Genomic DNA, 14,892 nt, shown 5'->3' with positions numbered 1-14,892 from the left:
GGCCAGTTGACCATCCACCATGAGGGGGAGCGGCCAGTACTGGGTCTGTGCACAGAACCGCCACTGTCTGCGTACCTCACCTACAGAACTGGAAACTTGGGCTTCCAGAACTGGAAACTAAGTACAGTTGGGAGACTAGGAGCCCTCTGGGCAGATGACAAGCCCACGCCCTTCACTCCTACTGCCCTGCCCGGCGACACCCAGGCCGCTGCCACCCACAGGCCCCACCTGACACCCGAGACGGAGGCCAACATGAATGCGGCCAGCAGCCCAAGGTTATTTTAGTCACTGTTAGTGGCAACCATGCGTAGGGCAGACACTAGAGGCAGGATAGCATTTAGTTTGGGATTGGTTTTTAATCAGAAATGCTCATCTTTACAATGCTGGGGGCCTCAGACGGAGACAGTCCCTTAGCTCTGGGTAAAACACGCATTTTCTTGATTTTATTTAAACAGTGGTGAAACCTAGAGAGGAACAGCCTAGCGCCCAGCTGTCCTCCGTTTTCACTGTCCTCAAGGCTTTGTGGCTGCACCATCGGGGACAGCCACGCTTGGCACAAGAGAAGAACAGCCGCGCTGTGAGATGGGGAGGGCAACAGGCTTTGAGGCTCAGTCCTGCGAGAGATACAGGAACTGAAACCACGTCCCTACCCGACTGTGGGTCCTGCTGGAAGGATCTGGGAGGTGTGAGGTGGTGTCACTGATGAGACTCGGCTGACGGTGCCCGGTGATGGCCCAGGGTGGACCCCACAGAGTCCTGGTCCTGGGAGGGTTAGTTTGCATTTCAGGGCCATGCCCAGAGCTTGTTGCTTCTGGGCAGCAAAGGAAGGAAGGCCCAAGTAGCCAAATGGACTGAAGCGGAGACTGAAGTTATTTGAGAAAAGGGCCAGTCAGGAAGAATTCTACCAGGAAACACAGGACACGTTTCATGGGGCACCTCAGGTTGGGCTCTACGTGAAGGCACCACAGAGCTGCCCACTCCCTGGGGCGCCCAGAGTGAGGGCTCAGCGCAGTCCACCCAATGAGGACAAGAAGCTGGGTCGCAACAGAGTCTGTCCACCCCGGGGAGCCACTGGCCCTGGCAGGCAGGTGCGGTGATGCTCTGAGGACTGGAGGGAGGGCTGAGCATAACTCCAGCAGGTCTGTGCCCAGGCACACGGGGCTCCGTTCTTCAGGGGATGGCAAGATCAGGCCTCGTGGGGGTTCCCAAATGCAGGGGTCAACAAAACAATGGGGACAGCGCCAGCAGAAGGGTCAGCGCCCGGGTTCTCCACGCTGGAGGGGCCTGGTCCCCTGACACTTCCAGAAAGCTGCCCTCTCCCCTGCAGAGGGGCATCAAACACCCGGCACGACCCCTCCCAATGTTCCGCCCCTTTCAAGAGTGGCATCTCGTAAACCACGCAGGGGAGCAGACGTGGGTCATCTCCAAGGGGCCCTGTCCTGGTTCTGAGACCGGCAGCTGCAACTCACGGTCTCACATCAGTGAGTGTGGGGTGGGGGAGCAGGGAGGGCGCTCAGTGACTGCCTGTCAGAACAGCTGCAGCACAGGTCTCGGTTCTAAACCTGAGAGAGGCTGGGCAGGCACCCTGTGCTGCGGGGAGCAGGGCCAGGTGGTGCTGGACCAGGGCCACCGAGCTGCCGGATGGCCTGCAGTGGGCATCTCCTCATGACCCGGATCACCGGCCCCATTCACTGATCTTGGAAACTGAGATCGGAGTGACGTGCACTTGTCCCAAATCCAAGCAGATAGGTGGAGAAGTGGGTCTTGAGCCCCACCCCGTCTCCCCGGAGCTCCTATTCCGCACACAGCACCCCCACCCGCCCAGGCTGCGTGGAAGCCACTGTGGCCCTCCGGCTTGCTCCCCGCAGAGGGGATGGTGGAGCCAACATGCCTCCCCCAGGACTCCTTCCATGAGCTGGAGGCAGCAGACCCCCGTGCATGCGGAGTGACCCTCCCTGGAGGAGGACTGTGTTCTCCCTAGAAAACGGCCAGTCTCTCCAGTTCAGTCCCTACACACCCCGCGGCCCATCCTCCAGGTCTGTTTGTTCTGGTTCTGTTGTTTTTTTCAAGACATGCTCAGCCCTCCTGTTGCTACTGGCGGATATGCAGGTGTGCCGTGCGCTCCGTGGAAAGCATCTGGGCGGCCGCGCAGAGGCTCCTGCGAGCAGGGGGGTGTCGGGTGTTGGCCGAGTCCCCCCGAGCGCATGCTGCTGCCCTCCCAGCCCTGAGCCGCCCGCCGTGGGGAGGTGGACTGTCAGGAGGTGAGGGACTGGATGTTCTTGAGCATCTCCTCGAAGGCCTGTGGGGACGGGGCGTCTGCGTTCCGGAAGGCAGCCTGGACCCTGCTGTACAGGCTGAAGGACTTCAGCTCCAGCCAGATGAACCCGAAGCGGTCCTCATCAAATAGGACAAAGACCCCGGGGGTGCGCTCAGGGCTGGTGAAGCCGTGGCCGGCGATGAGGCCGGTGCCGTAGAAACTGAACAAAAATAAAGAGTGTGGGGAGAGAGGGTGAGCAGGGCCGTTGAAGACACGCGGTGGCCCCGGCCCATCACCTTGTGGTCCGGGACATTCTGGAACACCCTCCCCCAGAGATCCCACGTGGGTTACGTCCACCATCCTCCAACAGTGGGCAATACGCGGGGTCCGGCTGGTGGGCTCCGCACCTTCCGGGAGGCTGGCGTTCACTTAGAGGGCGTGAGCAGGCCTGCTGCTTCGCCCCAGATGGCTGGGCTCACCCCGCGGACCGCGGCTCTCTACCCCAACGAAAGGATGAGGGTCTCAGGCAGCTCCCCCTCGTATTGCTGCCCCAAAGTGCACATCTTCATGGCACAGACCCAGGCAACAGAAACCTAAGTTTCCGGGATAGTCACGTGCACATGTGAACAACTCAAATGTAGTCAATGACTTATCTGCACGTAAAAGCAAAACTTGCAAATACCCGTTACAGCCATGTTTGGAGACTCGGGCTCTAATGCGTTTATGTCTTTCTTGCAAAGAACTCAGTGTTTCTGACAGATGACAAGGAGTTGGGACTGGCCTGACCCTCCCGGTGTGTGGAATAATGCCTAGGACCCCACCTCTGCCTACCACACTGAGGCTTTGCTGGGCAGGAGGGGACTGCAGCCCTGCGCCTGAGGGCCCGCGGCTCGGATGGCTCCTGGGCACCAAGCTTGGACTCATAGAAATGTGTGCTGCACAGGCTCTGCAGCTGGGCTAGGGAACGCACGCACCCCCCCGAGCTGGGCCCCTAACATCCAGCTTGGGGTGGAGACCCTCTGGTGACATAGCGGGGGCTGGACCAGAGCTTCCAGGCCAGCTCTGCCCGAAGGCTCTGGGCTGGCCTCGAGATGCTGCAAGTTGTCAAGTTTCCCAGGGACGAGAGATCTGTCTCCTTTATGACTTTCAAAAATTCACAGCAGGTGAAGTTACACTGGAACGCTATTGTGTACACCTCCCTCTGGAAAACCCATATTCAGCCTCTTTTATCACAACGGTATTAACATGAAGAGGATGTAATAGATTTTGTCTGTCAAGTCCGCACCAATGCCTAAACCCCTTTTGGGGAGCTCGGCGTGGGGCCCAGGGAGTAGCACTGGCCACCCAGGACCTGGAACACGTGGGCAGAGCTTCCCACGGTGCAATGCTCCCCACTCCGTGTGGAGTTGGCCCCACCCCAGGCTGCCTCTGTGCTGGTCTGGCAAGGGACCCCGGAAGCCCACACCCCGATCCTTACCACATCCTGCAGGTCCGGGGATAGTCCTCATTCCTCGAGCTCACGCCCACTGGCAACACGAACGGCTGCCCCGACTGGGCAGGTGGCTCAGCCACGGCCGCGGCCCCTCCGTCTCCAGGTGCCTGGGCCAGCTCAGCGGGCGGCTCCTCGCGGGGCTGGGGGCTCTGCTGGCCGAGGCCCTCGGCGTCCTCAGGCCCGCCCTCCTGCTCCTGCTCCTTGCGCACCTGCTCATGCACCTCCAGGACAACGCGGGAGAGCTCGTTGAAGTCGTGCAGGCTCTCGGCATCAGGCAGCTGGATGCGGTGCCTGAGGTCAATCTCTACTGTCTGCTGCCCGGCAGGGATGTTGGGGTCACCCTGTGGAGCCAGTGTGCAGCCGTCAGCAGGCTCAGAGACCGCGCTGAGCTTCCAGCACCAGTCCTGCCTCCGGCCGAGGGCACTTGCTGAGCCCTTCCACTGGTTTGGCAGTGACCCCTTACCAGTCGGAATATCTGATACGTCCTTAAAAAAAAAAAAACAGTGCCCAGAGCAGGCAGCCTCCTGTGAAAGGCCTTTGAAGACAGGGAATGACAATACCACGGGTGACCCTGGGAGAGCCCATGGGCACCCCTACACCAAAGACCTGGGGTGGGAGCCACCCTATGTTGACAGCTTAAGCGATGGAGCCTCGAGAGGTCTGTGAACCCTCCCTGGTCAGGCAGGGCCGGCCGGAAATGCCAGCCCAGACTGTGTGCCTGGAACAGGAGACAAGGGGCCCTTTGTCCAGGGCCCCCACTCAGCTCAGCAGCCCTCCAGGCATGCTCCCGAGCTGCTGAGGCCCAGACAGGCTGTGGGGGCCCAAGTGCTAAAGCAGAGGGTCACCCAGGGAGCTCCTGGAGCCCACACCCGGCCTACCCCCATTAAGTCAGAGCCTCTGGAGTGGGGCCAGCATCAGGGTTTTCTCTGCCTCCCCAGGAATCCTGGGGTGTGGCCAGAGCCAAGGGCTGTGCAAGGAAGGCTGCCTTGGAAATGTTCAGAATTCCCAGGGGATCATGTGAAAGGTGGGCCCTGAATCAGCAGGTCCGGGTGGGGCCCGAGATGTCAAGTTCCCAGCAAGACCCCTGGGGAAGTGCTGCCACAGTCTGGGGCCTGTTCTGAGTAGCTGGGGCGCAGCCCGAGCCGCCCTACGCCAGGATTATGTGATTGCGTCCACATGGTGCTGGGCCCGGCAGGGCGGCCCCCAGGACCCACCGTGATCTTCGTGCCCCTGGCATGCTTCCCATGGAAGCTGAGCATGACGATCTCCAGGCCGTGGCTGCCATAGGTGCCCTTGAAGAGGCCTGGCCTGATGAGGTCATCCGGGCGGCTGGGTGGGAGGTAGATGCGGCGGTAGGTCAGGCAGTTGCTGCAGGACAGGGGGTGGGGGAGTAGGGGGGGGAAAGGGCAGCGTGAGAGCACGACTGGCACAGCCCACGGGCGCGGGGGTAGAACACAGGGCTCACGCTGTGCTGCACAGGGTGGGCCGCGTTAGGTTCCCCCCAAGGCCAGTGGGAGCAGGGGCACCCCTCCTTCCTGAGCTCCACTCACCCCAATGCATGGGTGCCCACACACCTCACACCTTCTCCAGTACTCAGGGTGGGACTCCTGAGGCCGCCAAGGGGCCAAACAGAGGCAGCAGGAAAGGGTCGGAGGGCAGAGAGCATGACAGAGAACGGGGCGAAGAGGCTGCCCAGGTGGGCATGAGAAAGGGAACATGAGGCTCTAACACACAGGCCAGGCCTGTGAGAACACAACTGGTGGGTGATAGGGGTCAGACAGGCAGAAAACGGAGGGTCAGGAGACAAGGCCTCTAGGCCATAGTAACCAGAAAGAGCAGGACTGTACTCAAAGTACCATAGGAACCATGTTCACAGTACCCAGAAGAGAAGGACTGCATTCACAGCACCCAGAAGAGAGGCACTGCATTCACAGCACCCAGAGGGACTGTGTTCACAGCACCCAGAAGAGGTACTGCATTCACAGCACCCAGAGGGACTGGTTTCATAGCACCCAGAAGAGAGGCACTCCATTCACAGCACCCAGAAGAGAGGCACTGCATTCACAGCACCCAGAGGGTCTGTGTTCACAGCACCCAGAAGAGGCACTGCATTCACAGCACCCAGAGGGACTGTGTTCACAGAACCCAGAAGAGGCACTGTGTTCACAGCACCCAGGGGGACTGTGTTCATAGCACCCAGAAGAGAGGCACTGCATTCACAGCACCCAGAAGAGAGGCACTGCATTCACAGCACCCAGAGGGACTGTGCTCACAGGACCCAGAAGAGGCACTGTGTTCACAGCACCCAGAGGGACTGTGTTCAGAGCACCCAGGAGAGACACTGTGTTCATAGCACCCAGAAGGACTGTGCTCATAGCACCCAGAAGAGAGGGATTGTGCACACAGCACCTGGGAGGGAGAGACTGCCTGCCCCCAGCCAGGGGCTGCACTCACTCGTACTGACTGGTGTAGATGAACTTCATCAGGATGAGCTCCTGCATGTGCTCGTGGAAAATGTCCTCCAGCGTCCGGCCCCACTCCTCCCTTAGCCACGTGCGGAATTCCTTCCAAGAGAACACAGGTCACAAAACCACCCTGACACAAGGGGGCGGAGAGGCTGCCTGCTGTGATGGTGCGTGGACAGCATGAAGACGGAAGCCGGGCAGGAGGAACGGGACTGTGTGCATTCGTTCTCCCAGCTCCCAGCCTCCCTTCCTGTTGAGGAGCCTGGGGCTCTGGTCCCCACTTTCCCAACTTCAATTGGAAGGACACGTAGGGACCATGGGCGTCCTTCGTGGAGGCTGGGGCCACAGCACCATCAAGAGCGCCTGGGAGGCAGCTGTGCGAGCCTTGCTTCCGCGCAAGACGGCAGCATGTACACTGAGCCTGGTTGTCGGCCTTCTGGGGGAGCAGGCACATCGGACGCCTGTGCTGGCCACGTCTGCTTTCTGCAGCCCCCAGTGAGTACAGGACAGGGATGGGCAGGGTGGAGGGTGTAGGCGGACTTTCCTTTTTAAAACCTGTCTTCCTAGTTATGTTCAGTAAGTATATTTGTAAAAAGAAAGCTTTTTAAACAGTGCATCCACGAAGCCCCATAATTCATTATGGCATCAAGCTATGCGAAGGATATTTAGCACTTCATTGTTTTGTTCTGTACATTCAACATAGCTAATCCACAGCTACAGGCTCCTAACTCAGTACAGTGTTTCCAGTGACTATCTAGAATTAGCTCTACAAACAAAAGCAAAAACAATTTACTTAAAAAAAAAAAAAGGCTACTATCTGTCAACTGCTTTAATATGTTACTGCCCAAACCCTGGCGAAGAATAGAAATTACTAGTGACTGAAATAAACAACTGTTAGACATACAAGGTCAATAAATAATAATTAACTGAATTTTTTATATACTAACAGAACAAAATTGGAAAATGAAAGTTTTAAAATCCTATTTACAACAGCCTCAAAAAACACACAGACTTAGGAATAAATACATAAAGCATGGGTGATACTTCTACTCTGAAAAGACCAAAATGCTGCTGAAAGGGGGTGAAGAGGCCCACAGGTCAGAGACACCTGTGGACCAAAAGACTCAGTATTAGGTCAGCAACTGTCTCAAATTGACCTACAGACTCAACACCAGGCCAGCCGTAATCCCATCAGATTCTCTGGAGAAACTGCTGAGCTGATTCTGAAACCCCTTTGGAATATCCAGAGCAACCGTGCAAAAGAACAAGGCTAGAGGATGCACGCTAACGTGACTGACTCACTGCAAAGCGACAGTAACCAAGACGGCGGCTGAGCGTGAGGTCAGAGCTAGGGAGAGACCTGGAGGGAGTTCACTGGTGGCCTCGTGGTTAGGACTCTGGGTTTTCACTGCCATGGACCAGCTTCAGTCTCTGGTCAGGGAACTGAGACACTGCAAGACATGTGGTACTGCCAAAAAAAAAAAAGACAGAGAGAGCCTAGAAACACCCACGTGTGTCTCAGGAATGGACTTAAAACCACAGCATCCAAGCCACCCAACAGGGAAAAAGTCTTTCTTTTCCACAAATGGGGCACAAACCGACAACCACAGGGAACAAAGAAGCAATCCCCGTCACATACAGTAACCATTCAAGACAGGTCACAGACCGAAACGTAACGTGAAGCTACCAAACTCCTAAAAACAATCACAGAGAGAAACACTCTCTTTGCAGTCTGCAGGTGAAACAATAACCACAAAAGAAAAAACCTCACAGGTTAGACTTCATCAAAACCAAAACCTCCCACTTACGTGGCTGAACTCATGGAGGAAAGGCCCTTAAAAAAAATCAAATAGAGAAATAACAGATGAAGATGGAGGTGAGGGAATGTAGCGAGCAAGGATTTCAGTGCTGTCACAGCACATAATCAGACTTGAGCTGAGAGCCAAGAAACTGGCTTGTGAACCGTCATAATCTTATTTCCTTCACATGAGGTCAGTCATTAGGAATACCAACCAGACCCAATTACTCAGAACAGATACGCTCACTATGAAATTATCTCATCAGATATGTATCCACAAGGAAAAACACAGGGGCAGAAAACATACCAGACAAGAAGTCCATTACAGATCCAGGGCTGGTTCACCACGGTCAACACCCCACCACCATCGCCTCGTTCTGCACAGCGGCCTAGGAGCTGGGTGCTAACACCTTCCCTGGTCCACAGAACTTTCCAGAGCCACACAGCTAGCAGGTGACAGAATTAAAGCTAATAACCCAAGGCCACATGCTCACCGGTCTCATCACCGGTCTCATCTCTGCCACAGCAATCAGGGCTGGCAGGAGTGCAGCAGGGCAGAGGGCCCCACGTGCCATGGTGGGCTATAAACAGGAACCAGCAAACTGACAGTGTGGAAAAACAATCTGAAGTACAATCTGGAGTACCTTCAGGCCCTGTTATACAATTCCACTTTTGCAGAGTCCAGGCAGCAGTCACAAAAATAATGCCCAGCATCTCTCTTGGGCGGCTCCAATCAGGCCTGCCTCTAAGCCATTGACCACTCAATGCTCCAAATCACCCACGACTACAGGCAATCTCAGGGCCCCGTTTTATAGACAAGGGCTGAGGCTCCCGGAGGGCAGGTCACTCAAGCATGTGGTCAAAGGATGACAGGGGAACAGCTGAGCACAAACCCCATGTCCGACTGCAGGACAGTCACACACCTACGGTTGTTACACCAAAGCAAGATGATGGATGGAATGTTGCATAAAAACTAAAGTCTGCAGAGACATCCCTGGCCATCTGGTGGTTAAGACTCTGTGCTTCCAAAGCAAGGGGCATGGGTTCAATCCCTGGTCAGGGAACGAAGATCCTGCAATTGACACAGCACAGCCAAAAAAAAAAGCTTGTAAATAATACTGATGAGACTGGGAAATGTTTCTGGAATACCAGTTAAGCTAAAAAACAAAAAAGAAAAAAACAGAAAAACTATCTAAATTATCGACCACAGTGACACCACAAAAGGCCGAGGAAAACAAGGGATGATGGAGAGTGGACTTGCGGAGGCCACCCTGGTGGGGCCGTCTCAGCACTCTTCTCCCTCTGGATTCTGAGCATTCTGCATCTGATGGTGACAGTTCAGGAAGCATCATTTTGGGAAGGTAGTGAGAAAGTATATAAGACAAAGGAAAGCAAAATAAAAGCAACTGAGTGTGTGTAACTGAGAGCGTCCAGCGCCACAGGCTTTTTGCACGCCGCGGGTGGGACCCGCCACCCTCTCCTCCCTTTGCCATCCCTGCTCCTCCTCACAGCTCCCCCCAACCCCCGATTTCCAGAAGCCTCAGGCCGCGGGGTCTGGACAGATGGGGGTGGGTATGGTGGCTCAGCCTCGCCATCCCACCCAGGAAGAAAGCAGGCACCGTCCGCAGTGGGAGTTAGACAACAGGCACACAGCTGGGGTCTGGGCGGACAAAGCCCTGCACTGCCCTTTGGGGCCCCAGAGATGAGGCTGCAGCTTCAAGAGGGACAGGTAAGGAGCAAGCGCAACACCCCAGTCCCAAGAAGGCCAAGACAGTCTGGACGTGGCCTTGGAAGTGGCACAAAGCTGGTATGTAACCCAGAGCGTGGGGAGGTGGAGGTGGGGGCGGGGTGTTGGCAAGCCTCAGGATGCAGTTTATGCACAGCGGGCTTTGGGCATTGATGAGGGCAGAGAAGGGCTGGGGTGGGGCTTCCTCCCTGAGCAGAGGGAGGGGTGAGAGCCAGCAGGAGCCAGGGGCTCAGAGCCGAGGGCAGGTCTCGGCCTGGAGACAGTGATAAGCACAGTGATAAGTTTACCCTCCAGCCCTCTGAGGCCACCAGGAGTCCTCTACTCCCTTGGGAAGCACCACTGTGGTCCAGAATTTTACGTGATTATCAACCATCAGAGCACAGGGTGGCTCAGGCTTTCATCTTATCTTCAGAGCCATCAGGATTCCTCTCCCCCTGGAGCCTGAAGCCACTCTCTAGGTCAGCAAGACAGCTAAGAGTGGGGATGTCTCAGCTGACAAGTGAATCCACAAAAGAACCCTATCCTCTAACTCTCTACTTGGAGGGAGAGACAAAGAGAGGTGGAGAGATGGAGCACAAGGAGCCAGCAGAGACACCCCGGGCAGCTGAGACGGGCCGAGTGACCATGGGCCAGGTGGTGAGCTCCCCACCCCAGGACTCTGGGGCGGACCCCCCAGCACCTCAGGCAGCCCAGCCTCTGGCTCTAAGGGGTTCGCCCTGATAAAGCCTCTGGTCTCCCTGCAACTCACACCTGCAATGAGACCCCGCAGCCCTCGGGCCTCTTGTCAAAGAGGCAATGGAGAAGCAGTCAGAGAGCCACCTCTACTCAGCGTGTTTATCCTCAGCCCGGCACACACATCCACACCGTGAGGATGAGGCCAGGAGGCGGCCTCCCTTCACATGTCCACCCTCCTGTCACTCCCCGGGACAGCAGGGTTGGCCTCACCTCCTGCCGCCCGCCAGACATCCTGTGGTGGTCCGTCTGGTTGCACTTGGTGGAGAACTCGTCCTTCTTCACGATCTTGAGTGTCCGTAAGACGGAGAGAGGGTCACCAGTGAGCCCCGGCGGCCCCATCAGAGCAGGGGTGCACCAGGCCCTCCCGCTCCCATGCCCCCCATCATCTGGGGGCCCCAGAGGCCGCCAGATGGCAGGTGGTCCTAGAAGGGCACTGGGGATCCCCTGAGCGCAGGTGGCATCGCTGCTCCCAGGGGGTGTCCTAGAGCCGCACTCTCCTACTGAGGCAGCGAGGATGCCCGCTCGCTAACTCGCTCGCGGGTGGCTATCTGCCAGGCCCACACCCGAGAGTAAAATGTCTTATTCCAAGCAGACACCCTTCCAAAGGAGGAGAAAAGAACCTCGCTTAGAAGGACACATGGTTCTAAGTGGAGGCAGAAGCAGGGATGGCTCCAGCCAGTGAATCTCTGAAGCAGGGTAGCATCGTCAACAGCACCCAGAAGGACTGGGCCAAGCCTGAATCCCCACTCCTGCTGACCAGCCCGGGTTGGGGGCACTGCTGGGAAGACCCTGGCAGGCAGCTGGCACTGGGCCCCGGGGAGCATCGAGGAGCCCTGGCCTCACCTGGACATGGCCGTTGTGGGGCCCTCTGTGGCCGTACATGCACTCCACCGTGGCCGACTTCCTCTCCATCAGGTGGATTCGGAACAGGGGCTTGAACCGCATGGGGTCGTCCACGTGAGGGTCGTGGGGCGGCAGGTACATCCAGCCAATGATGAACAAGCCATCCACCTGCACGCAGGTCCACACGAGGGTGAGGGTGGGGGTGGGTGAGGCACAGTATCCCCACCCTAACCCCCCTTATGACTATACAGTGGAAGTGAGAAATAGATTTAAGGGACTAGATCTGATAGAGTGCCTGATGAACTATGGACTGAGGTTCGTGACACTGTACAGGAGACAGGGATCAAGACCATCCCCATGGAAAAGAAATGCGAAAGAGCAAAATGGCTGTCTGGAGAGGCCTTACAAATAGCTGTGAAAAGAAGAGAAGTGAAAAGCAAAGGAGAAAAGGAGAGATATAAGCATCTGAATGCAGAGTTCCAAAGAACAGCAAGGAGAGATAAGAAAGCCTTCCTCAGCGATCAATGCAAAGAAATAGAGGAAAACAACAGAATGGGAAAGACTAGAGATCTCTTCAAGAAAATTAGAGATACCAAGGGGACATTTCATGCAAAGATGGGCTCGATAAAGGACAGAAATGGTATGCACTTAATAGAAACAGAAGATGTTAAGAAGAGGTGGCAAGAATACACAGAAGAACTGTACAAAAAAAGATCTTCATGACCAAGATAATCACGATGCTATGATCACTCACCTAGAGCCAGACATCCTGGAATGTGAAGTCAAGTGGGCCTTAGAAAGCATCACTATGAACAAAGCTTGTGGAGGTGATGGAATTCCAGTTGAGTTCTTTCAAATCCTGAAAGATGATGCTGTGAAAGTGCTGCACTCAATATGCCAGCAAATTTGGAAAACTCAGCAGTGGCCACAGGACTGGAAAAGGTCAGTTTTCATTCCAATCCCAAAGAAAGGCAATGCCAAAGAATGCTCAAACTACCGCACAATTGCACTCATCTCACACGCTAGTAAAGTAATGCTCAAAATTCTCCAAGCCAGGCTTCAGCAATACGTGAACTGTGAACTTTCATATGTTCAAGCTGGTTTTAGGCAGAGGAACCAGAGATCAAATTGCCAACATCCGCTGGATCATCGAAAAAGCAAGAGAGTTCTATAAAAACATCTATTTCTGCTTTATTGACTATGCCAAAGCCTTTGACTGTGTGGATCACAAGAAACTGTGGAAAATTCTGAAAGAGATGGGAATACCAGACCACCTGACCTGCCTCTTGAAACCTATATGTAGGTCAGGAAGCAAAAGTTAGAACTGGACATGGAACAACAGACTGGTTTCAAATAGGAAAAGGAGTATATCAAGGCTGTATACTGTCACCCTGCTTATTTAACTTATATGCAGAGTACATCATGAGAAACACTGGGCTAGAAGAAGCACAAGCGGGAATCAAGATTGCCAGGAGAAATATCAATAACCTCAGATAGGCAGATGACACCACCCTTATGGCAGAAAGTGAAGAGGAACTCAAAAGCCTCTTGATGAAAGTGAAAGAGGAGAGTGAAAAAGTTGGCTTAAAGCTCAACATTCAGAAAACTAAGATCATGGCATCTGGTCCCATCACTTCATGGGAAACAGATGGGGAAACAGTGGAAACCGTGTCAGACTTTATTTTTGGGGGCTCCAAAATCACTGCAGATGGTGACTGCAGCCATGAAATTAAAAGACGCTTACTCCTTGGAAGAAAAGCTATGACCAACCTAGATAGCATATTGAAAACCAGAGACATTACTTTGCCAACAAAGGTCCATCTAGTCAAGGCTATAGTTTTTCCAGTGGTCATGTATGCATGTGAGGTTGGACTGTGAAGAAAGCTGAGCGCCAAAGAATTGACGCTTTTGAACTGTGGTTTTGGAGAAGACTCTTGAGAGTCCCTTGGACTGCAAGGAGATCCAACCAGTCCATTCTGAAGGAGATCAGCCCTGGGTGTTCTTTGGAAGGAATGATGCTAAAGCTGAAACTCCAGTACTTTGGCCACCTCATGCGAAGAGTTGACTCATTGGAAAAGACTCTGATGCTGGGAGGGATTGGGGGCAGGAGGAGAAGGGGACGACAGAGGATGAGATGGCTGGATGGCATCACCCACTCGATGGACGTGAGTTTGAGTGAACTCCGGGAGATGGTGATGGACAGGGAGGCCTGGAGTGCTGTGATTCATGGGGTCACAAAGAGTCGGACACGACTGAGACTGCACTGAAACCCCCCCAACAGTGAGGACCAGCCACATCCACATCCCAGTCCTGTGGGGATCCAGAGCGGCAGGACGAGCATGGTCTCTCCAGCCATTAATTAACTATTAATTAAATAACTAATTTAAGTAGTTTATCCAACATGAAACGTGGTAGCTATAGCTGGTAACACTGTTACATCATTGAAATATGCTGAGAAACAGAAATCACAGTTTTCCCCACCCCTCGCAAAGGGATCAAACTGTGAGGTGATGGGTACCTTGACTAACTAGAAGGGGGACTCCTTCCACAATGTTACTTGTGCCTCAAATCGCCACAAGGTACACTTTACAGACCTCACAGTTTTGGTAACTATACTAAACCAAGCTGAAAAAATTAGCTAATTTTTCAGTAGAAAATACAGCGGTGAGACCTGGATCCAAGCAAGCCACTGAGAGAGCGCGTCCAGCTCTGAAGTGGGCACGGGGGGTGGGGCAAGGGAAGAAGCCCAAAGACACAGGAAAGAAGCAGGAGTGATTCAGAGAGCGACCCCCAACAGGGCAGCCGACCCGAGAAGGAACGGGCGCTGCTCTTGCCAGGGGAGACTCGGGAGCCAAGACCAACGCGCGGCAGGAGGGCCTGGCTTAGATCCTGAGGCGGATGAGCCAGCAGCTGAGGGTGGTTCTGAGATGGACGGGGCGCCCCGAGTGTGGACGGGGCCTTAGGGGACCCAGAGACCAGTGCTGCTATGGTGAGCTGTGGTCAGAACCTCAAGTGTGTGGGTGCTGGAGTTAGAGACCCACGCTGAAGCACAAACACGGACTGTCAGGAGCCTGGGGTTTGCATTAAAATACTGAAAAGAAAAGGCAAAGAGGCTGTGAATTTGGCACCAGGCAGCTGCCAGGAGGCGGGCATCTGGGCGTCACCCTGCCGCCCTGTGTGTGTTTAGAGTGCCACACGATAAACGTGGTGACGGGGATAAAGGAGGGGACAGTCCTCGGGCACCACACTCAGCAAGCCTGCGTTCTCGTGGAGGGCGGGGGCACCTCTGCCGCCCACACGGTGGCCCCCCAGCCAGTCCTGCCTCCCCGGGGGGGTTGAGTCCCCAGCTTCTGGTTCCAGCGACAGAGAAGGACGGAACACAATCACTCATCGTCTGAGAGGAGGGCTAGTTGGCGGTGCTCTGTCAGGGGCCCCACTTTCCCCTAATTATCCCCTGCTTTCAGAAGCCCTTTAAAAAAAAAACCCCACACAACTCTATTACTCACTGCCAGTAAGAAAAACAGTGACCCTCTCCCGCACTGAAACTAAGGAGAG

The 14,892-nt window shown here is 55.0% G+C and overlaps 1 protein-coding gene across 2 annotated transcripts in view; it reads right to left on the bottom strand.

Annotated features, from left to right (window-relative positions):
- Positions 1-336: 336 nt before the first annotated feature.
- Positions 337-14,892, bottom strand: part of FBXO31 (F-box protein 31) — a 36,584-nt gene continuing 22,028 nt past the window's right edge. For both annotated transcript variants that reach the window (XM_014477189.2, XM_070388586.1), the window contains 6 exons: positions 11,338-11,505; positions 10,705-10,779; positions 6,204-6,313; positions 4,964-5,117; positions 3,735-4,090; positions 337-2,477 (listed from right to left, as the gene is read on the bottom strand). In XM_014477189.2, the coding sequence (XP_014332675.2) occupies positions 2,255-2,477; positions 3,735-4,090; positions 4,964-5,117; positions 6,204-6,313; positions 10,705-10,779; positions 11,338-11,505 (1,086 nt within the window). In that variant the 3' untranslated portion in view covers positions 337-2,254. The remainder of the gene's footprint in view (positions 2,478-3,734; positions 4,091-4,963; positions 5,118-6,203; positions 6,314-10,704; positions 10,780-11,337; positions 11,506-14,892) is intronic.

This window comes from Bos mutus, chromosome 18 (genome assembly GCF_027580195.1).
Source record: "Bos mutus isolate GX-2022 chromosome 18, NWIPB_WYAK_1.1, whole genome shotgun sequence".
NCBI lineage: Eukaryota > Metazoa > Chordata > Mammalia > Artiodactyla > Bovidae > Bos > Bos mutus.
Note: the sequence above shows the minus strand (reverse complement) of the source record. Positions and strands in the feature narration are given on the sequence as shown.